The sequence below is a fragment of the Gobius niger genome (genome assembly GCF_951799975.1).
Source record: "Gobius niger genome assembly, chromosome: 6".
NCBI classification, from domain to species: Eukaryota; Metazoa; Chordata; class Actinopteri; order Gobiiformes; family Gobiidae; genus Gobius; species Gobius niger.
The window spans coordinates 4,772,195-4,787,728 of NC_136857.1; the positions used below are offsets into that span (position 1 = coordinate 4,772,195).

At 40.8% G+C, this 15,534-nt stretch overlaps 1 protein-coding gene across 3 annotated transcripts in view; it reads left to right on the forward strand.

Annotated features, from left to right (window-relative positions):
* The window catches only part of kdm5bb (lysine demethylase 5Bb), a 31,936-nt gene continuing 16,402 nt past the window's right edge, over positions 1-15,534 (forward strand). Inside the window, exons 1-13 of one of the 3 annotated variants that reach the window (XM_079558786.1) lie at positions 1-235; positions 1,467-1,544; positions 3,876-3,998; positions 4,270-4,440; positions 6,147-6,176; positions 9,537-9,656; positions 10,800-10,893; positions 11,000-11,118; positions 12,580-12,765; positions 12,994-13,113; positions 13,295-13,453; positions 13,896-14,077; positions 15,341-15,503. In XM_079558786.1, coding sequence (XP_079414912.1) covers positions 80-235; positions 1,467-1,544; positions 3,876-3,998; positions 4,270-4,440; positions 6,147-6,176; positions 9,537-9,656; positions 10,800-10,893; positions 11,000-11,118; positions 12,580-12,765; positions 12,994-13,113; positions 13,295-13,453; positions 13,896-14,077; positions 15,341-15,503 — 1,701 coding nt within the window. In that variant the 5' untranslated portion in view covers positions 1-79. The remainder of the gene's footprint in view (positions 236-1,466; positions 1,545-3,875; positions 3,999-4,269; positions 4,441-6,146; positions 6,177-9,536; positions 9,657-10,799; positions 10,894-10,999; positions 11,119-12,579; positions 12,766-12,993; positions 13,114-13,294; positions 13,454-13,895; positions 14,078-15,340; positions 15,504-15,534) is intronic. The other 2 variants (XM_079558787.1, XM_079558788.1) reach the window with 2 other exon arrangements.

The following is a 15,534-nucleotide window of genomic DNA, read 5'->3' on the forward strand; positions in this document are numbered from 1 at the left end:
GGGCCCGTTTAGCCGCCGCCGCCGCCGCCGCCGCCGCCGTGACCCCCGTCCCGCTCCGGGGTCGGTCCAGAAACCCATTATGAACCCGCCGCCGCGACCGGACGAGTTTCAGCCCCCGCCGGAGTGCCCGGTGTTCGAACCCAGCTGGGAAGAATTCGCGGATCCCTATGCCTTCATCAACAAAATACGTCCCATCGCGGAGAAGACGGGCATTTGTAAAGTCCGTCCGCCCCCGGTGAGTGTCACAAAAAAAAAGAAAAAAAGAAACAACAACCCCGAACGCGGCGCTGGGTCGCTCGGATGCTGATTTTTTTTTTTTTTTTTTCGGAGGAGCGTTTTCGGATGGAGAGAAGCGGAGTCTCGGGGATTTAAAGGGACTGTTCCAACATGGCGGATGCGAGGCTACTTTCATTCTTTGTGCTGTTGCTGCTGCTGCCACCCGGCGATTTTTTTTTTTAGCGTTATCCGCGATTATATTTGCGGGTTTCAGTCCGAGGTCGGGCCCCCGTTTTTCGACCGTTAAGCGCCCGTTTGGACGGAAAACTGCCGTCTCGTGCAGCGCGCGTTACAAAAGCCCCTCACTGTGTGTCCCTTTAGCCAGGAGCAGGCTAACGCTAGCAAACAGCCCTAACCTGTCACAATTTAGGCAATGACAGAGGTGGCTATGCGGAAGCCGGTCTCCAGGGCTTAAAGCTGGTGTATAATAATAAATGTGTAGGGAATTCACTTTGTTTAAGACACTTTCCACGCTAGCTTTGCCCGTGTTGTGTCAGGCACGATTTGGAGATCATTTTTTGGCTGCACTTGGTGGAGACACTTTTAGGTCAACAGGCCTTCAATAGAAATAAATGTCTGTTTCTCCTGCTTTCTTTGCTTGTGATTTCAATATATTTTCAATTCAGTTTTGACCACCCATGATGTTAAACAGGTTGAGCAAGTTGGAACATTAAGTACTCTGACATTTAAAAAAAAAAAAAATCAGAAACATTGCCTTTTGGGGAATCTGCCAAAAGATCAGGCCATAATAGACAACACACCCCCCACCACCACCTTTATTTGGTGCTTTATTGGGGGATCCACCACTGTTCTCGTAGGAGCCTTGTTGGGTGGTGTCCTCCATGTTGGCTTTGTGGTAAGCTGCTGGTGACTGAGGCTTCCATCTGGCCATTTTGTTTGTCAGTGGGGGATGTGGGCTACGACTTTAATTAGGATTTTAAGGCCCTTGCTGGCACAATTTATGAACCACTGTACAAGTCCAAGCGCTGTGTCCAGCCAGATTGATTTGTGTCTTGACCAGTGACCCAAAAAGATTGGATTTTTTTGTTGTTGTTGTTGGTTGGCCGCAGTTGATGCCACTGAATAATAGTGAGGGCGAATGAATAGGTACAATATTTCCCTCGATGTCACAGAAGTCCCTTAAAATCGCTCTCCTCTTATTTGTTTGCGTTTTTTTTTGTGTTTTCCAGGGTTGGCAGCCGCCTTTTGCTTGTGATGTTGAGAAGCTGCACTTTGTCCCCCGTATCCAGAGGCTTAATGAACTTGAGGTAAACAATTTCATTTATTAAATAATCAAGTCTTGAAACGTAATGGGTCTCTTTGTTTTGCTATTAAAATATTGAAATAAAGCATTTTCATTTACGATGTGATGTAATGTTTTAAAATAGATGTAATACAGTTGTAATATGTGTATTGTGTTATAAACTTTGACTTGTTTAGACGGTTTACATCAGACTGCTCTAGGTCATGGGTTGTTTTTTCATGTTATAAAATGGTTTTATGACCCGGGTTGTTTTTTAATGTGTAATAAATGTTGTAACTACTTCCTCAATACATACACTGCAAAGTGAATATCAAGCATTGGCTTAAATGACTTGAATTGAGGAAATGTATCTTGTTTTGAGCGGTTTTCACTCATTTAGACACTTTTCCTTGTTTGAGGACATTTCAGACCAGTTCTAGGGTAAATCTCGCTTGAAATAAGAAAGTAAAATTGCCAATGAGATAAGACCAATTTTCTTCTCCCCCATTGGCAAAGAAAATGACCTGAAATAAGGACGAAATGTATCGAAACGAGTCGGAAACATCTCAGAACAAGTGAAATAATCTTGGACAAATGCCCAAGAACTTCTTAACTCGTCAAAACAACTAAAATTTGGATTATTGTGCTCAAATTGAGATGTTTATCTGATCTAGTTAATTACTTTTTGCAGTGTATGCCAGGAAATGAAAAGAAACTTTATATTTGTCAGCGAAAAAGTAAGATTTTCACAGATCAAATTAATTTAAATGTGCTTATTAACCTGTTACTTGAACCGAGCACATTTTCTCCATGTTCAGCTTTACCCAAATCTAAAAGCTCACAACCTATGAGCCTGTAAGCCTCATTTGAAAGCTAAGACTGCGTCCACTCTTGCTGTCGCTTTTCTGCCATGTTTTTGTCGCGTTGTTTTGGTAACTGTTCTGGTTTTTGCCGCTTTTTTCTTGTGTTTTTGTTGTCCTCGTTTACGTCTCGTTTTCATCGCTATTTTGGCGCTGATTTTGAATTTAGCTTTATTTGATTCGATCAGGGACGATGCACAGAAGACATTAGTCTAAAAAAGAAGAGATGCCATGTGCCAGGTTACAGCAAAAATGCTAATTTCCACCCGCAGTCCCTCGACGGGCTGATGTTTTATGTTCAAGAAGCTTTTAGAAGAAGCGGACAAAATGTGCTCGGTTCTGTTGGGAGTTGAGAGGTTTAAGATTATGCATTAAAATAAACAAATAGAATGAATCAAAAATAAAACTAAAGGCATGTTTTCTGGCTATGTTTACCTCAAAATCGGCAATAGTCTACAAGGGCTGGGCGATATATCGATATTTAAGATTAATCGACATATTTTTAAATGAGATATGAAATTAGACCATATATATCGGGATATTTCAAATTCACATAAGTTATTAAGTTAACAAAAAGGAACAGGTAATCTCAAGCTGATTTTCAAACAAGTTTATCTTAAACTGAGCACTTTAGTTTGTTTTCTCTTTATATATAAATGCTGCCCTCAGGAAAAAAAAAAGTGGACCTGTTTTCAATAAAGTTTTCAATAAAACTACTCGTATTTGACTTTGACTTAACATTTCATTTCACAGCTCTCACTTTGCATAAAAACAAATATATATATATTAATATATATTGTATATCGACATTCAACCAAAATATATTGGGATATGAGTTTTGGTCCATATCACCCAGCCCGATAGTCAACTACTGCAATAGTCACTGTGCCCATCTCAACTACATGGATTTTACTACTACTACTTACTTACTACTACTACTTTATTATGAATAAAAGAAATTCCAACTGGAATTTTTATTTAACCTCTTAACTCCCACCTGAACGGATCCCATTTTCTCCAGTTTGGCTTTACCCTAATCAAAAAGCTTCTTGGGAAAAAAGCACCAAAACAGCCACAAAAAATAAGAAAACAAGGATGTAAACGCAACAAAAATGTGACAAAAATTCAACAAAAATGTGACCAAAATTCAACAAAAATGTGACAAAAATTCAACCAAAAAGTGAAAAAAAATTCAACAAAAGTTCAACAAAAATGTGACAAAAACTCAACAATTTTTTTTACAAAAACTCAATAAAAATTTGACCAAAAAGAAAAAAAAACACAACATAAAAAAGGTGACACAACACAGCAACAACGCAAGGAAAAAGATCCGTTTTGTGGGTCTTAGCTTTTAAATGAGGTGTTACACAGGCCTATATAATGGCCAACGAGGACAGAATGCATTTGGTTCAGGCGGGTGGTAAGAGGTTAAGATGTTGCCTTGTCGTCCAGCCATATCTAAATGTTTTTCTTTTCTCCTCTCGTTCTTGTCACAGGCACAGACTCGAGTGAAGCTCAACTTTTTTGACCAAATCGCCAAGTTCTGGGACTTACAGGGATGCACCCTGAAGATTCCTCACGTGGAGAGGAAGCTCCTGGACTTATACAAGCTGAACAAGGTTTGTCAAAATGATGTCATTGTGTTATTTTATTATTTTTATCGTCACGTTGTTGGCTGTGATGGTGATTGCCACGCTTAACTCAAACATTCTGATTTTTTATTAATTTTTATACTGGATGTGACCCAAGTATTGCTCCTCTCACCATTATGACAGCCACCCTTTATTGACTGCATCCCAACAACCCTCAACATACTGTTCCTCATTTGCTCATTCAAATTTTAAACAAAGCGCTTTCACAGCCGCCATTGACTGATCCTGTTGTTTCCAGCTCGTTGCAGAGGAGGGCGGATTCGACCTGGTGTGTCAGGACAGGAGATGGACCAAGATCGCGGTCCAAATGGGCTTCGCTCCCGGGAAAGCGATCGGCTCGCACCTCCGGATGCACTACGAGAAGATCCTCTACCCCTACAACCTGTTTCAGAGCGGAGCCAACCTGCTGGTCAGTTCGCCGCAGCGGCTTTTGGGTTCGGAGGTTTCACAGCGTGGTTTGAAGCACGTTTTGTGTTCATTTGTTTTAGTTTGTCCTGTCTCACTAATGCGTAAACTATCAGTAAAGTTAACCAGGAGAGATGTGAACAGTCCCACGGAAAATCAGTGGGTAGAACATTCTAGATTTGTTTTGGGGAAGTACATTGACACAAGTAGCGATCCTTTGAGACGTAAAGATGATTGATCAACAGACTGGGGAAAGGGGAAGAGCGAGGTAGAGAAAAAATGTCCGTCTTAAATGAGATAAATGACTTCAAATTGCCTGAACTGAACTCGGGGGTCTGCACTCTGTTGGATCTAAAGAGCGAGGGGCCAACCAAGTCTACTGATTTTAGACTTGGTTTTGCCTCTGCTTCATGTTTCAGTTCTTGTAAAGTCTATAAGACACAAAGCCTGTTGTGGACAGAACCTCTAGTCCGGTGTTTCTCAAAGTTCAAATTCTAACCTCCCACAGTCCTTCTCGAATAGTGACGCCGAGGGAGGCGTGTGTGACGGGTGTGTTTACTGTGTCTACAAACGTTGGACAGCATGAAGCCAAATCAATTAAGGGAAGGGAATCCTATTTGTGTAGCACTTTTCATATGACACAAGTCGCACCCAAAGAGCTTCACATGAAAAGGGGGGGGGGGGTTCATTCATGCTGCTGGTGGTAAGCCACATTTGTAGCCACAGTTTCCCCTGGGGCAGACTGACAGAAGGGAGGCTGCTCACAGCTGCGCCAACGGACCCTCTGACAGTGGTGGAAGAAGTACTCAATATTCTTAAGTTAGAGTGCAGATACAGGACCAAAAATGTGCAAAAGTAAAAGTATCTAATACATTTTTTACTTAAGTAAAAGTATAAAAGTATGGATTTTAAAATGTACGTTAAGTAAAAAGTCAAAGTATTTAAGAGTAAAGTGTGCAGGATTTCTTTTTTAATCATTTGAATACAACCAGGTCTAAACGAGTAAACCACTAACTCGGGTCAAAAACAGGAACTAAACCTGGTCTAAACCTGGACTAAACTGGGTATAAACAAGAGGTGAGATTTTAGGCCCAAGCCCGAGCCTGACCCGAAATTCGGGCCGAGGACGAGGAGGAGAGAGAGAGACGTGCACACTTCTCGGCCTGCCCAGGTATGTGCATGAGCAGCTCCGTGAATGTACCCCTCACACACGGGACTGTGCGGAGGCTCTGACCTGCCGGCCATTACATAAATAATCATTTACGCTGGGTTCGTTACGGGCTCGAGCCGTCAATTCAAGTTAATTGCTCGGGTCGGGCCGGGTTTTATGCCCGCGGGCTTGGGTCAGGTCGGGCTTGATTTTTTGGGCCCGACCTTAGCTAGGGTCTCAGTGGGACTATCCTGGTTAAATAAAGGTCAATAAATGCACTGGGCCTTGGCTAAAATAAAATCAGGACCCAATCTGGTCTGAACAGGTCAAAAATAGACCTAAAAAGAGCAAAATGATGTGTCAAAAACAACAACACAAAACAATCTCTTCTTTCAAGCAATCTGAAGTCCTTTCATTTAAGCCGGTCTTGTTTTTTAATACCTGGTTAAAGCTAGCCTCCGCCTGCCGGTGCACCTTTGGGCGGGAGTGTGGGGTCACAGATTGGTGCCGTGTGGCCGCTGCCTGGTCACAGTAAATTCACTCGCCCCTCTCTCTCTCAGGCCCCAGAGGCTGACGCTGAAACAGAGCAGGTGAGTCTGGGCCGCTGTCCTAAAGCCTCACACTTAACAACACGCATGACCTCGTCTGTCCGCTCTCTCGACTATCGGCTCTTTTTTACTAAGGCATTAACACTTGGTTCTAACATACAGAGTACATGGTCAGATGATCAGATTTGCAGTGTAAGAACTTTAAACTGTTATTGTGAAGAAAACGCTCTGAAAAACATTTGATAAAAAGATCAGCAGCTCGTAACAGGTTTTGTCCTGAAGCCCCGCCCCCACTGTTTGCACCAGAGACAGACCAGGCCCCAGTCCAGACCCTACTGTGTCACATAATGAGACAATGATTTGTAACAAGCACGTAGACAACAGTGTTTTTGTACCTATAGCCCTTTTCCAATCATGTGTCGGATATTCATTATTTAATATGTTCCGATATGTTTCCTCAGGTGTTTCCTCTGCCTATAGAAACATGTACAATAGGGTCCCCTCTGGAGCCCGGACACCCTCATAGGAACGTTCATGATTAAATACTTGACCACTTCACCTTCATCTGAACCAAGCACATTTTCTTCAATTTGGCTTTACCCAAATCTAAAGGTCTCTTGAAAAAAGCATCAAAATAGCGACAAAACGAAGACCAAAACAAGGATGAAACGGCAACCAAACAATAACAGTAAAATGACAAAAAAAAGCAATAAAAAAGTTACAAAAATTTGACCAAAAAAAGTGACAAAATGTGTGACGACAAAGCAACAAAAACGGCACAAAAGAGCAACAGAAAAGTGACAAAAAAACATGACAAAAAGCATGAAAAAGTGGCAAATACGCAACAATAAAGCAACGAAAGAGTAACAGAAACGTGGCCTATAGGCTGTAGTCCCCAGTGGAGAAGCTTTTAGATTTGGGTAAAGTCGAAGTGGAGCAAAAGCACTTGGTTAAGAGGTTAAAGAGGGGTATTGTGCTAAATCCAGTTTTAAGAGCTTTTCATCATTTTCTCACCAAAAACATATTTGGAGCTGTGTTTGGAGCCACTCGCGCTTCTTTGAGTAATCTTTGAATCTTCCCAAAAGCTCCTCCTGGGGTCCTTTGCTTCCAGGAAAGGCTTTTCTCGCCTCTCGATCTCTTACTAAGCTTAATCCTCTCATTGCGAAGTGAAAACATGCATATATTTTCTTTTCCTTTTCTCCTCTGTATTGAAACCGCTGCTCTGCGAAGGGGAGCATGAGGAGGGGGTTGTGGGAGGGGCTCAGAAGTGAAACTATTGGATATTTTGTCTCAGCTGTTTTTGGTCAATATTGCATTTTCTAGCCAACGGGATAGTGATTAAGTGTTTTAAATTATTACCGAATACCTGGAAAACATAACACCCGCCCTTCATTCATTACTTTTTACAGTTACATTTCAATGGACCAAATCCATATAATAATGTACATTTTTCCAAACCTTTTTCATTTCCTGAGCCTCTCTGTCGAATCTGTGCACCTCTCGTTTGGGATGTTCCTCTTTATCTCCTGCACTGTTCGGTGACAAACTGTAACCAGCCTGTAACTGTGTAACTTACTAGGTTTGTCTTCAAAACTACTGCAGTTATTTATTACTGTGTGAAGTAATTATGTTACTGTTCTGTGTAGAAAGTAACGGACTTCTTTACCCTTGTGGTATTTGGCCAAAAATCAGCTGATGATGTGGTTCAGAATAATTGAGTAACAGGAAATTCATGTTATTGAGCTCTTACCTAACACAGAAGCTAATGTTTATTTTGTCTTTTACGTAAATTACTTCTATTTTTATCTTTTTCTTTTCTTAATCCAGAAACGGCATGTCTGCAACTGTCCCATTAACTAAGTTTGATTCGAGGTAAATCATTGCGACAGAGCCCAAGTAACGACACGCTAATAACGCAATGAACAGTATAGTGGGATAGATGCAAGTTGGCCATTTTATGCTCGCTACTGCCACCTCAGGTCATCCGTGTAACTGCACCTTCTATATTAAAGGAGGGGTATTATGCAAAATCGACTTTTTCAAGCTTTACATCATGTTATTATGTCATTCCCTCATTTAAACATGCCTGAAGTGTTGCCTTGGCACATTCACATATTTTTGAGTAATCTGTAAAAACTCTGATGGCGGCCATTTTAGGGATAGGTTTGCCTGAGTCCTCCTAGGAACGCCCCCACCTCCTGGAGACGCCTCCGAGCTTTCGTCACCAGCCCAGTAACCAACCACTGCTCCTCAGCAGAACCCCCTCCCCACTGATGCCACAGACAGCGTGTGGAGGGGGCGTGTCGGAAAGGGTCAGAGGTTATTAACCCCTTAACTCCCACCTGAACCGAGCACATTTTCTCCAGTTTGGCTTTAGCCCAATCCAAAAGCTTCTGGAAAAAAGGTGGGAAAATAGCGACAAAACTGAGACGAAAACAATGATGGAAATGTGAGAAAAAAGCGAGAAAACATTGACAAAAAATGACGAAAAGTGTATGAAAAAGTGGCAAAAATGTCACAAGAAATTGACAAAAATGGGACAAAATGTGACAGAAAAATTACAAAAAAATTACAAAAATGTGACAAAAATGTGATAAAAAATTACAAAAAATTGAAAAAAAAATTGGAAAAAAAATCGGGGGGAAATTGACAAAAATTTGATTAAAAAAATGACAAAAATGTGACAAAAAATGACAAAAATGTGACAAAAATGAGTTGAATACCCAACAAAAAAATGTGGGGAAAAAAATCTGATGACATGAGGAAAAAGATCCTCTCGGTTCAGGCGAGAGTTAAGAGGTTAAAGAGACAGAGGCCTATTTCAAGACATTCACTACAGCCATTTTGAGAGAGCAATTTTATACAAGGCAGTTATTTTAATTTACTGCATTTACAGACCAACAGAAGGTTTCGTCATCATTGCAGTGTGATATAGACTGGTGCTATGTGACTGAAAAAAGCATAAGACCCCCTCTTTAAGCTTGTGCACGACGGCAATTCAGACCCGAAGTAACAACTTTTTGAGTGCAGGATATTAGAGGCAGTTGTGGTGAACAGGTCTGGGCTCATTCTACACATTAGGACATTGTTGAAACATGTAGAGGGAGGAAAATACATAAGTTTAACATTTTTAAGCTCTGTATAGCCCCTTTAAGCTATCTTTTTTTTGTGCCAGATACAATATGTGTAGATCAGTCTTTTTGTTTTGGTCAATGTGATGCTCAAGAAGAGAATTAACAGCAAAATAAACCACATTATTCTTATATCCATGTTGGAAAGATCACATGGCAGCTCTTACTTTTCTTTTGTTTCCTTAAATGACGGCTTTTTTCCTAACGTTAACGCGTCGCCCGCCTCTGATTGTGTTTGCTATAGTCGTAACCGGTTTGCGTGTCCCTACAGTGTGTCCAGAAGCCGGTCGAGAGTAAAAAGGTGGAGGAGAGCGAGGACGTAAAGGACCAAGCTCCCGCAACGACTCCTCCAGACGCCAACATCCGCAGACACAAGCGCTTGAAGACCGAGGTCAGTGTTGACGCAAGAACTAGATGAATGAATCCGTTATCAAACCGCGGAAGTCGTAGGTTGTAATCTCTCAGCTGTTGCCTTAAAGCTCTCGCAGACCGTCCCGCACGTCCTGATTGTTCACTTGTGCTCATTAACCCCTTAACTCCCACCTGAACCGAGCACATTTTCTCCAGTTTGGCTTTGCCCCAGTCCAAAAGCTTCTGGAAAAAAGCTGTGAAAAAGCAACAAAACTGAGACGAAAACAATGATGGAAATGTGACAAAAAAGTGAGAAAACATTGACAAAAAAAGTGCCTTAAAATGGATGAAAAAGTGGCAAAAATGTCACAAAAATGTCACAAGAAATTGACAAAAATTTGACAAAAAACAAAACAAAAATGTGATTAAAATTTGACAAAAGAAATTACAAAAAAATGCTAAAAAATTGACGAAAAAATGACAATAATGTGACCAAAAAAAGACAAAAATGTGATTAAAATTTGACCAAAAAAATTACAAAAAATTGACCCAAAAAAAGGAAAAAAAAAATCCAATCCAATCCAGCTTTATTTCTATAGCACATTTCAAAACAAGAGTTTCCAAAGTGCTGCACAAAAAAATCAAAACAATAAGAATACAACATTAAAACAATAAAAAAAGACAAAAATGTGAGAAAAAAAGACAAAAAAATGACAAAAAAGTTACAAAAATGAGTTGAATACCCAACAAAAAAATGATGGAAAAAAATCTGATGACTTGAGGAAAAAGATCCTCTCGGTTCAGGCGGGAGTTAAGAGGTTAACAGCAAACCTCCAAAGCTAACACTGTGCTAATTTTAGCCTTGAGGAAAATGCACTCTTCTTGGACATACAGCCAAATGTCACAAAAATGTTGCGTTTATAATGTGAATCTATGGATCTTTACCACAAGAAAATAATTTGTTTACCACAGTTTTGATTATCACCAAGTACCAGTAAAAGTATAAAACCCTTTCTTTAAATACTAGAGTTGAAAGCATTAAGTTTGTTTTTAAAGTACATATAATACAAATAACAAAAACATAATTTAGAGCAAATGTAACTGCAATTAAGTTGTTAGAAAAATTGTATTTCGATTCGAATTCAGGCCGAGTAAATCCAGCTGATTTTCCTTTTCCCTGCAGAGCGTCTGTGTCAAAGTGGAGCCGGGCGAGCCGGGGGAGAACAGGCCCAACCTGAGGCGGAGGATGGGCTCTTTTGTGGCAAAGCCAGAACCAGGTGTGTGCAGTTCTACTACTATGATTTTATTTCTATATATTTATTCAGCTTTATTTCAAAAGATGGTTACCCACGGCATAACGTTTGTTTTTGCTGATGCTTTCAGAAAAAGAAGTTCCCATCCAAGTGAAGGAGGAGCCAGTTGAAATTGCAGTGCCGATCGTTGAAGTTGATAAATTAAAGTCGCGTTACAAGAAAGTCCTCCCTCCCATTCCTCCAAACCCAGTAAGTCCGGTTTAATGTCTCAGATTAGATTACATGATTAGCAGTTTAATGTTTAACAGTTGCAGGGATGCTGTTCCTCATTATCAGGATGTTTTTGTTTAACAGCATTAAGTACAAATCCATTAGTTATTTCCTAATAGGGCTTGGCACAGTTAAAAAAAACGTTTAGGTACTACTTATATGACTTTTTTTTTTAAAGTATCACAGATCAAAACGTGATTTCTTTAGAGACCAAGTTTTGATGTTGGTCCAGGGGCAGCATTAAAGGACATCACTTGGTTGTTTCAGCTCAAATAGATGATGCAATTTTAAAAGAAGTAAATGTTTTATGGAATAAATTATTGTTCTGTTTTCTGGTTCTAGATGACCAATTGTTTTGTATAGGTATAAAAAAAAAAAAGTAAGTGAGTGAATAAAGTACCCAGCCCAATTCCCTCCTATTCTCAGTGATCATGATGTTGTAAGGTTTACCAGTTTTCTGCATCTACACCTGATAATACACATGATGCTGTTTTTTAAAAATGTGCTTTACCATACTGGTAACACTTTACATTACGGGCCGGTAAGTCCTTGGACTTACAGTGGTAATTACAGTGGTACTTACAATGGTACTTACAATGATACTTATGGTGGTATTTACACTGGCAATTGGTTCTTAGAGCGGTACTTACGGTGGTACGTACAGTGGTACTTACAATGATACGCATGGTGGTAATTACAGTGGTAATTCAAGGTATTTATTGTGGTACTTAAAGGATACTATAGTGAGAATTACAAGGTATGTACTTCTAGATACAGTGGTGACTCTTAATAATGAAGGTTGTACTTCTTGTTTTCCCTAATGCTGTTTTATGTTGTTTTATAGTCACACAATCCTAGAGATTACGTCTTTATGTAGAAGTACCACATTTACCACTTATGAATTGCTGCTGTAGTATTCTTGAATTACCAATAAGTACTAGAAACTGAAACTACTAGAAACTATCATTTAAAGTACCAATGAACATAGAAGTATGACCTTCATTACTAAGAGTTACCACTGTATCTCTTAGTAATGAGAGATACAGTGGTAACTCTGTGTCCCCCTAACCCTAATGACTAGTAATTATGACTTTTAGAACCACAATAATAACCTAGTAATTATCCTGTAATTACCACTGTAAGTACCACTGTCATTACTAGTAATTTCCACTATAAGTACCACGGACTTACCGGCCCGTAATGTAAAGTGTTACTACCAAACCATGTCTTAGATTTAACACATGAACTGCAACTTCTCACTAACAAAACAAAACAATTTTTTAGCCAGAACAGTGTGTTTTTGGGAAATGCTGGTTCAAACCCAGTCCACACTTATGCACATTAAGGCACGCTCCATACAAACACATGGACGAGGCGTTATAGTTATTATTGTGACCGTTCTTGCTCAAAGCCCATTGACTAAGCAGCTGTCACCTGCAGAGTGCTGCTTGCTCTGCTGTCATGCAGGTGGACCTGGTGGTGTGTCTGGTCTGTGGCAGCGGCGGAGACGAGGACCGGCTGCTGCTGTGCGACGGCTGCGACGACAGTTACCACACGTTCTGCCTCATCCCGCCCCTGCACGACGTGCCCAAGGGAGACTGGAGGTGCCCCAAGTGTCTGGCCCAGGTGAGAACAAACAACACGGCGACAACAACACTCAATCCAAACCACTTTACTGTTATGAGGTGCAATTATAAGTCGGGGAAATGTAAAATAAAACAACACACTATTATAGAATACTACTGATGTGTTGACTTCAGTGGGTGTTTAATGACTCTCCCGCACCCTTCATGGCGCGTGTATAAACAGGCGCATCAGTCCTGTTACTAACTGCGGTTGTTTTCCTGTTCACAGTTGTGTAATAAACCTCATGACGCGTTCGGCTTCGAGCAGGCGTTCAGAGACTACTCCCTGCGTGCGTTTGGGCAGATGGCAGACGCTTTCAAATCAGACTACTTCAACATGCCCGTTCACGTGAGTACAGCTGCTCTCAACGACGTGTTTGTAGGATCACCTGAAGTAAAAACAAGTTGTGCTGGGGGGGGGGTTCTGCTTGGAGATCTGTGCGACCTGTGCGACTCAAAATATTAAATGGCCAGAGCTACACAAATGAGCATATTCTGGGAGCACTGATCGTCACGTGCCTGTTTTGCAGATGGTTCCCACGGAGCTGGTGGAGAAGGAGTTTTGGCGTTTGGTTGGAGCCATCGATGAAGACGTTACGGTGGAATATGGAGCGGACATCGCCTCAAAGGAGTTCGGCAGCGGATTCCCCATTCCCAACGGGAGGTTTAAGGTCACACCCGCGGATGAGGTATGACTACGACCACAGGATGTCGCCTTCTAGTCCTGTTGTTGGACATTGAGATGGAGGAAAGTCTTAGAATTATAAGGTTCTGAGATGATTAGGCTTAAACATTTACTCATGGAACGAAATAGAAATGGGTCAATGGGGCACGTGTTTTTGCTCATAAAAAAAAAAAAAGAGTGTAAAGAAGAGGACCAGGAGCAAAAATATATGAATAACTCAAACAAAAATGTCAGACAGAACCTTATAATTCTGAAGGGACGACTTTTGTGGTGAAGATGGATAAATGCTGAAGGATAATGGACCTCGTCGCTAATAAAAAAAAAAGATCAGATTCAGTGTTTTGTTTTGAGGATATTTCTCCAGCCTCCTCCAGTATCACACTTTAAAATGTGAAATTTCACTTTCATTTAACGTCCAATAATTATGAATGGCCTCTCCTCTACAGAAATACCTGCAATGTGGCTGGAACCTGAACAATCTGGCGATGATGAACCGCTCCGTGCTCACCCACGTCACGGCGGACATCTGTGGGATGACGCTGCCCTGGCTGTACGTGGGCATGTGCTTCTCCTCCTTCTGCTGGCACATCGAGGACCACTGGAGCTACTCCATCAACTACCTGCACTGGTAACGTTACATATTTACAACATCATATTGGGGCCTCAGCATTATTTTATTTTAGATAATGCCAGAATGACTTCTTAAAAACACACTGAAACTGGAGAACAGTTTTAGGTTTAGGAAGAAACAGCTACATTTTACAGCTTTGGCTCAAAACAACGTGAATGCAGTGAAATACCACTCCAGGTTTGTTTTTGAATCAGAATCAGAATAGGTTTTATTGCCAGGGTTTGAGAACAGGTTCACAAACTAGGATTTTTTCTCGGTGCAAACGTGCGACATAAAACATATAACATAGAATTAAGATAAAAATAAGCTAAAAAACTTTCAACTTTAAGGCTATGGGCCATGCATTAAGAATATTAAATAAATAAGTGACACATGGTAAGACAGCAACAATTTGACATTGAGCAACAGCGAGATTGTATTAACAGAAGTGTAAATATATAAAGTGATATAAAGTGATAGTGATAAAGTGACAAGGGAATAACATTAAGGATTAAACAACGAGGAGTCGCGCATTACACAGTTTTAATGCACGACTTAGAGTTAAAGGAATAGGCCACCGTTGTTCTTACATACTGAGATATGTTCTTACCTTAGCTTTGACGAGTTCTTTAGGACCTGTCTGATCTTCCCCCGTGCCTTCAGTCACGTAAACACAGCGCAGACGGCGTTAGCATTTAGCCTCTCCCTCTCTCCTCTATAGCTCCAAAACAGGTCAAGATAGAAGCTACCAAGCTCTTCCACGTTTTCCCTATTTAAATATGGTTACATGAAGTGTTCCACCACAAAGTATAATTACACAAAATTAAACAATGTGGATTTTCTAAGCGGATAAAAGGGGGAACTATCCGCGCAGTAATCTTCACTTAACTGTGCGGATGCCAATTTGGGGAAAAACAGGTACAAATATTCCTTCATACCTGTTGCCATCTCCACTCTAAACGCTGAGTATAAAAGGAGTATACAGGCACCAAATTCAGTGTGAGGGAAAAAAGTTGTTTCTCTTCTTCTGTTGTTGTACAAAAATTGCCAAGGACTCTGTTTTTGTAAGGTTTTGCACTTCGGCATCTTGTTGAATTGGTGAATGAATGCATTTTTATTTTTCCTGTCTGTTTTTATGTATCTATTTTTATGTACCTTGTGCTGCAAAACTAATTGCCCCATCGGGGACATGAAATAAAGTGAAGTGAAGTGAACAAAGACTAAGATAGGGATGAAGCTGAAAAAAGCTCAACACCCCGTCTTTCATTTTCTATCGGACAGGGGTGAGCCTAAAACCTGGTATGGAGCTCCAGGTTTCGCAGCAGAGCAGTTGGAGGAAGTGATGAAGAAACTGGCTCCGGAGCTGTTTGACTCTCAGCCTGATCTTCTGCATCAGCTGGTCACCATCATGAACCCCAACACCCTCATGGCTCACGGCGTCCCGGTCAGTGGCTACAATTTGACAAAAGCACAAA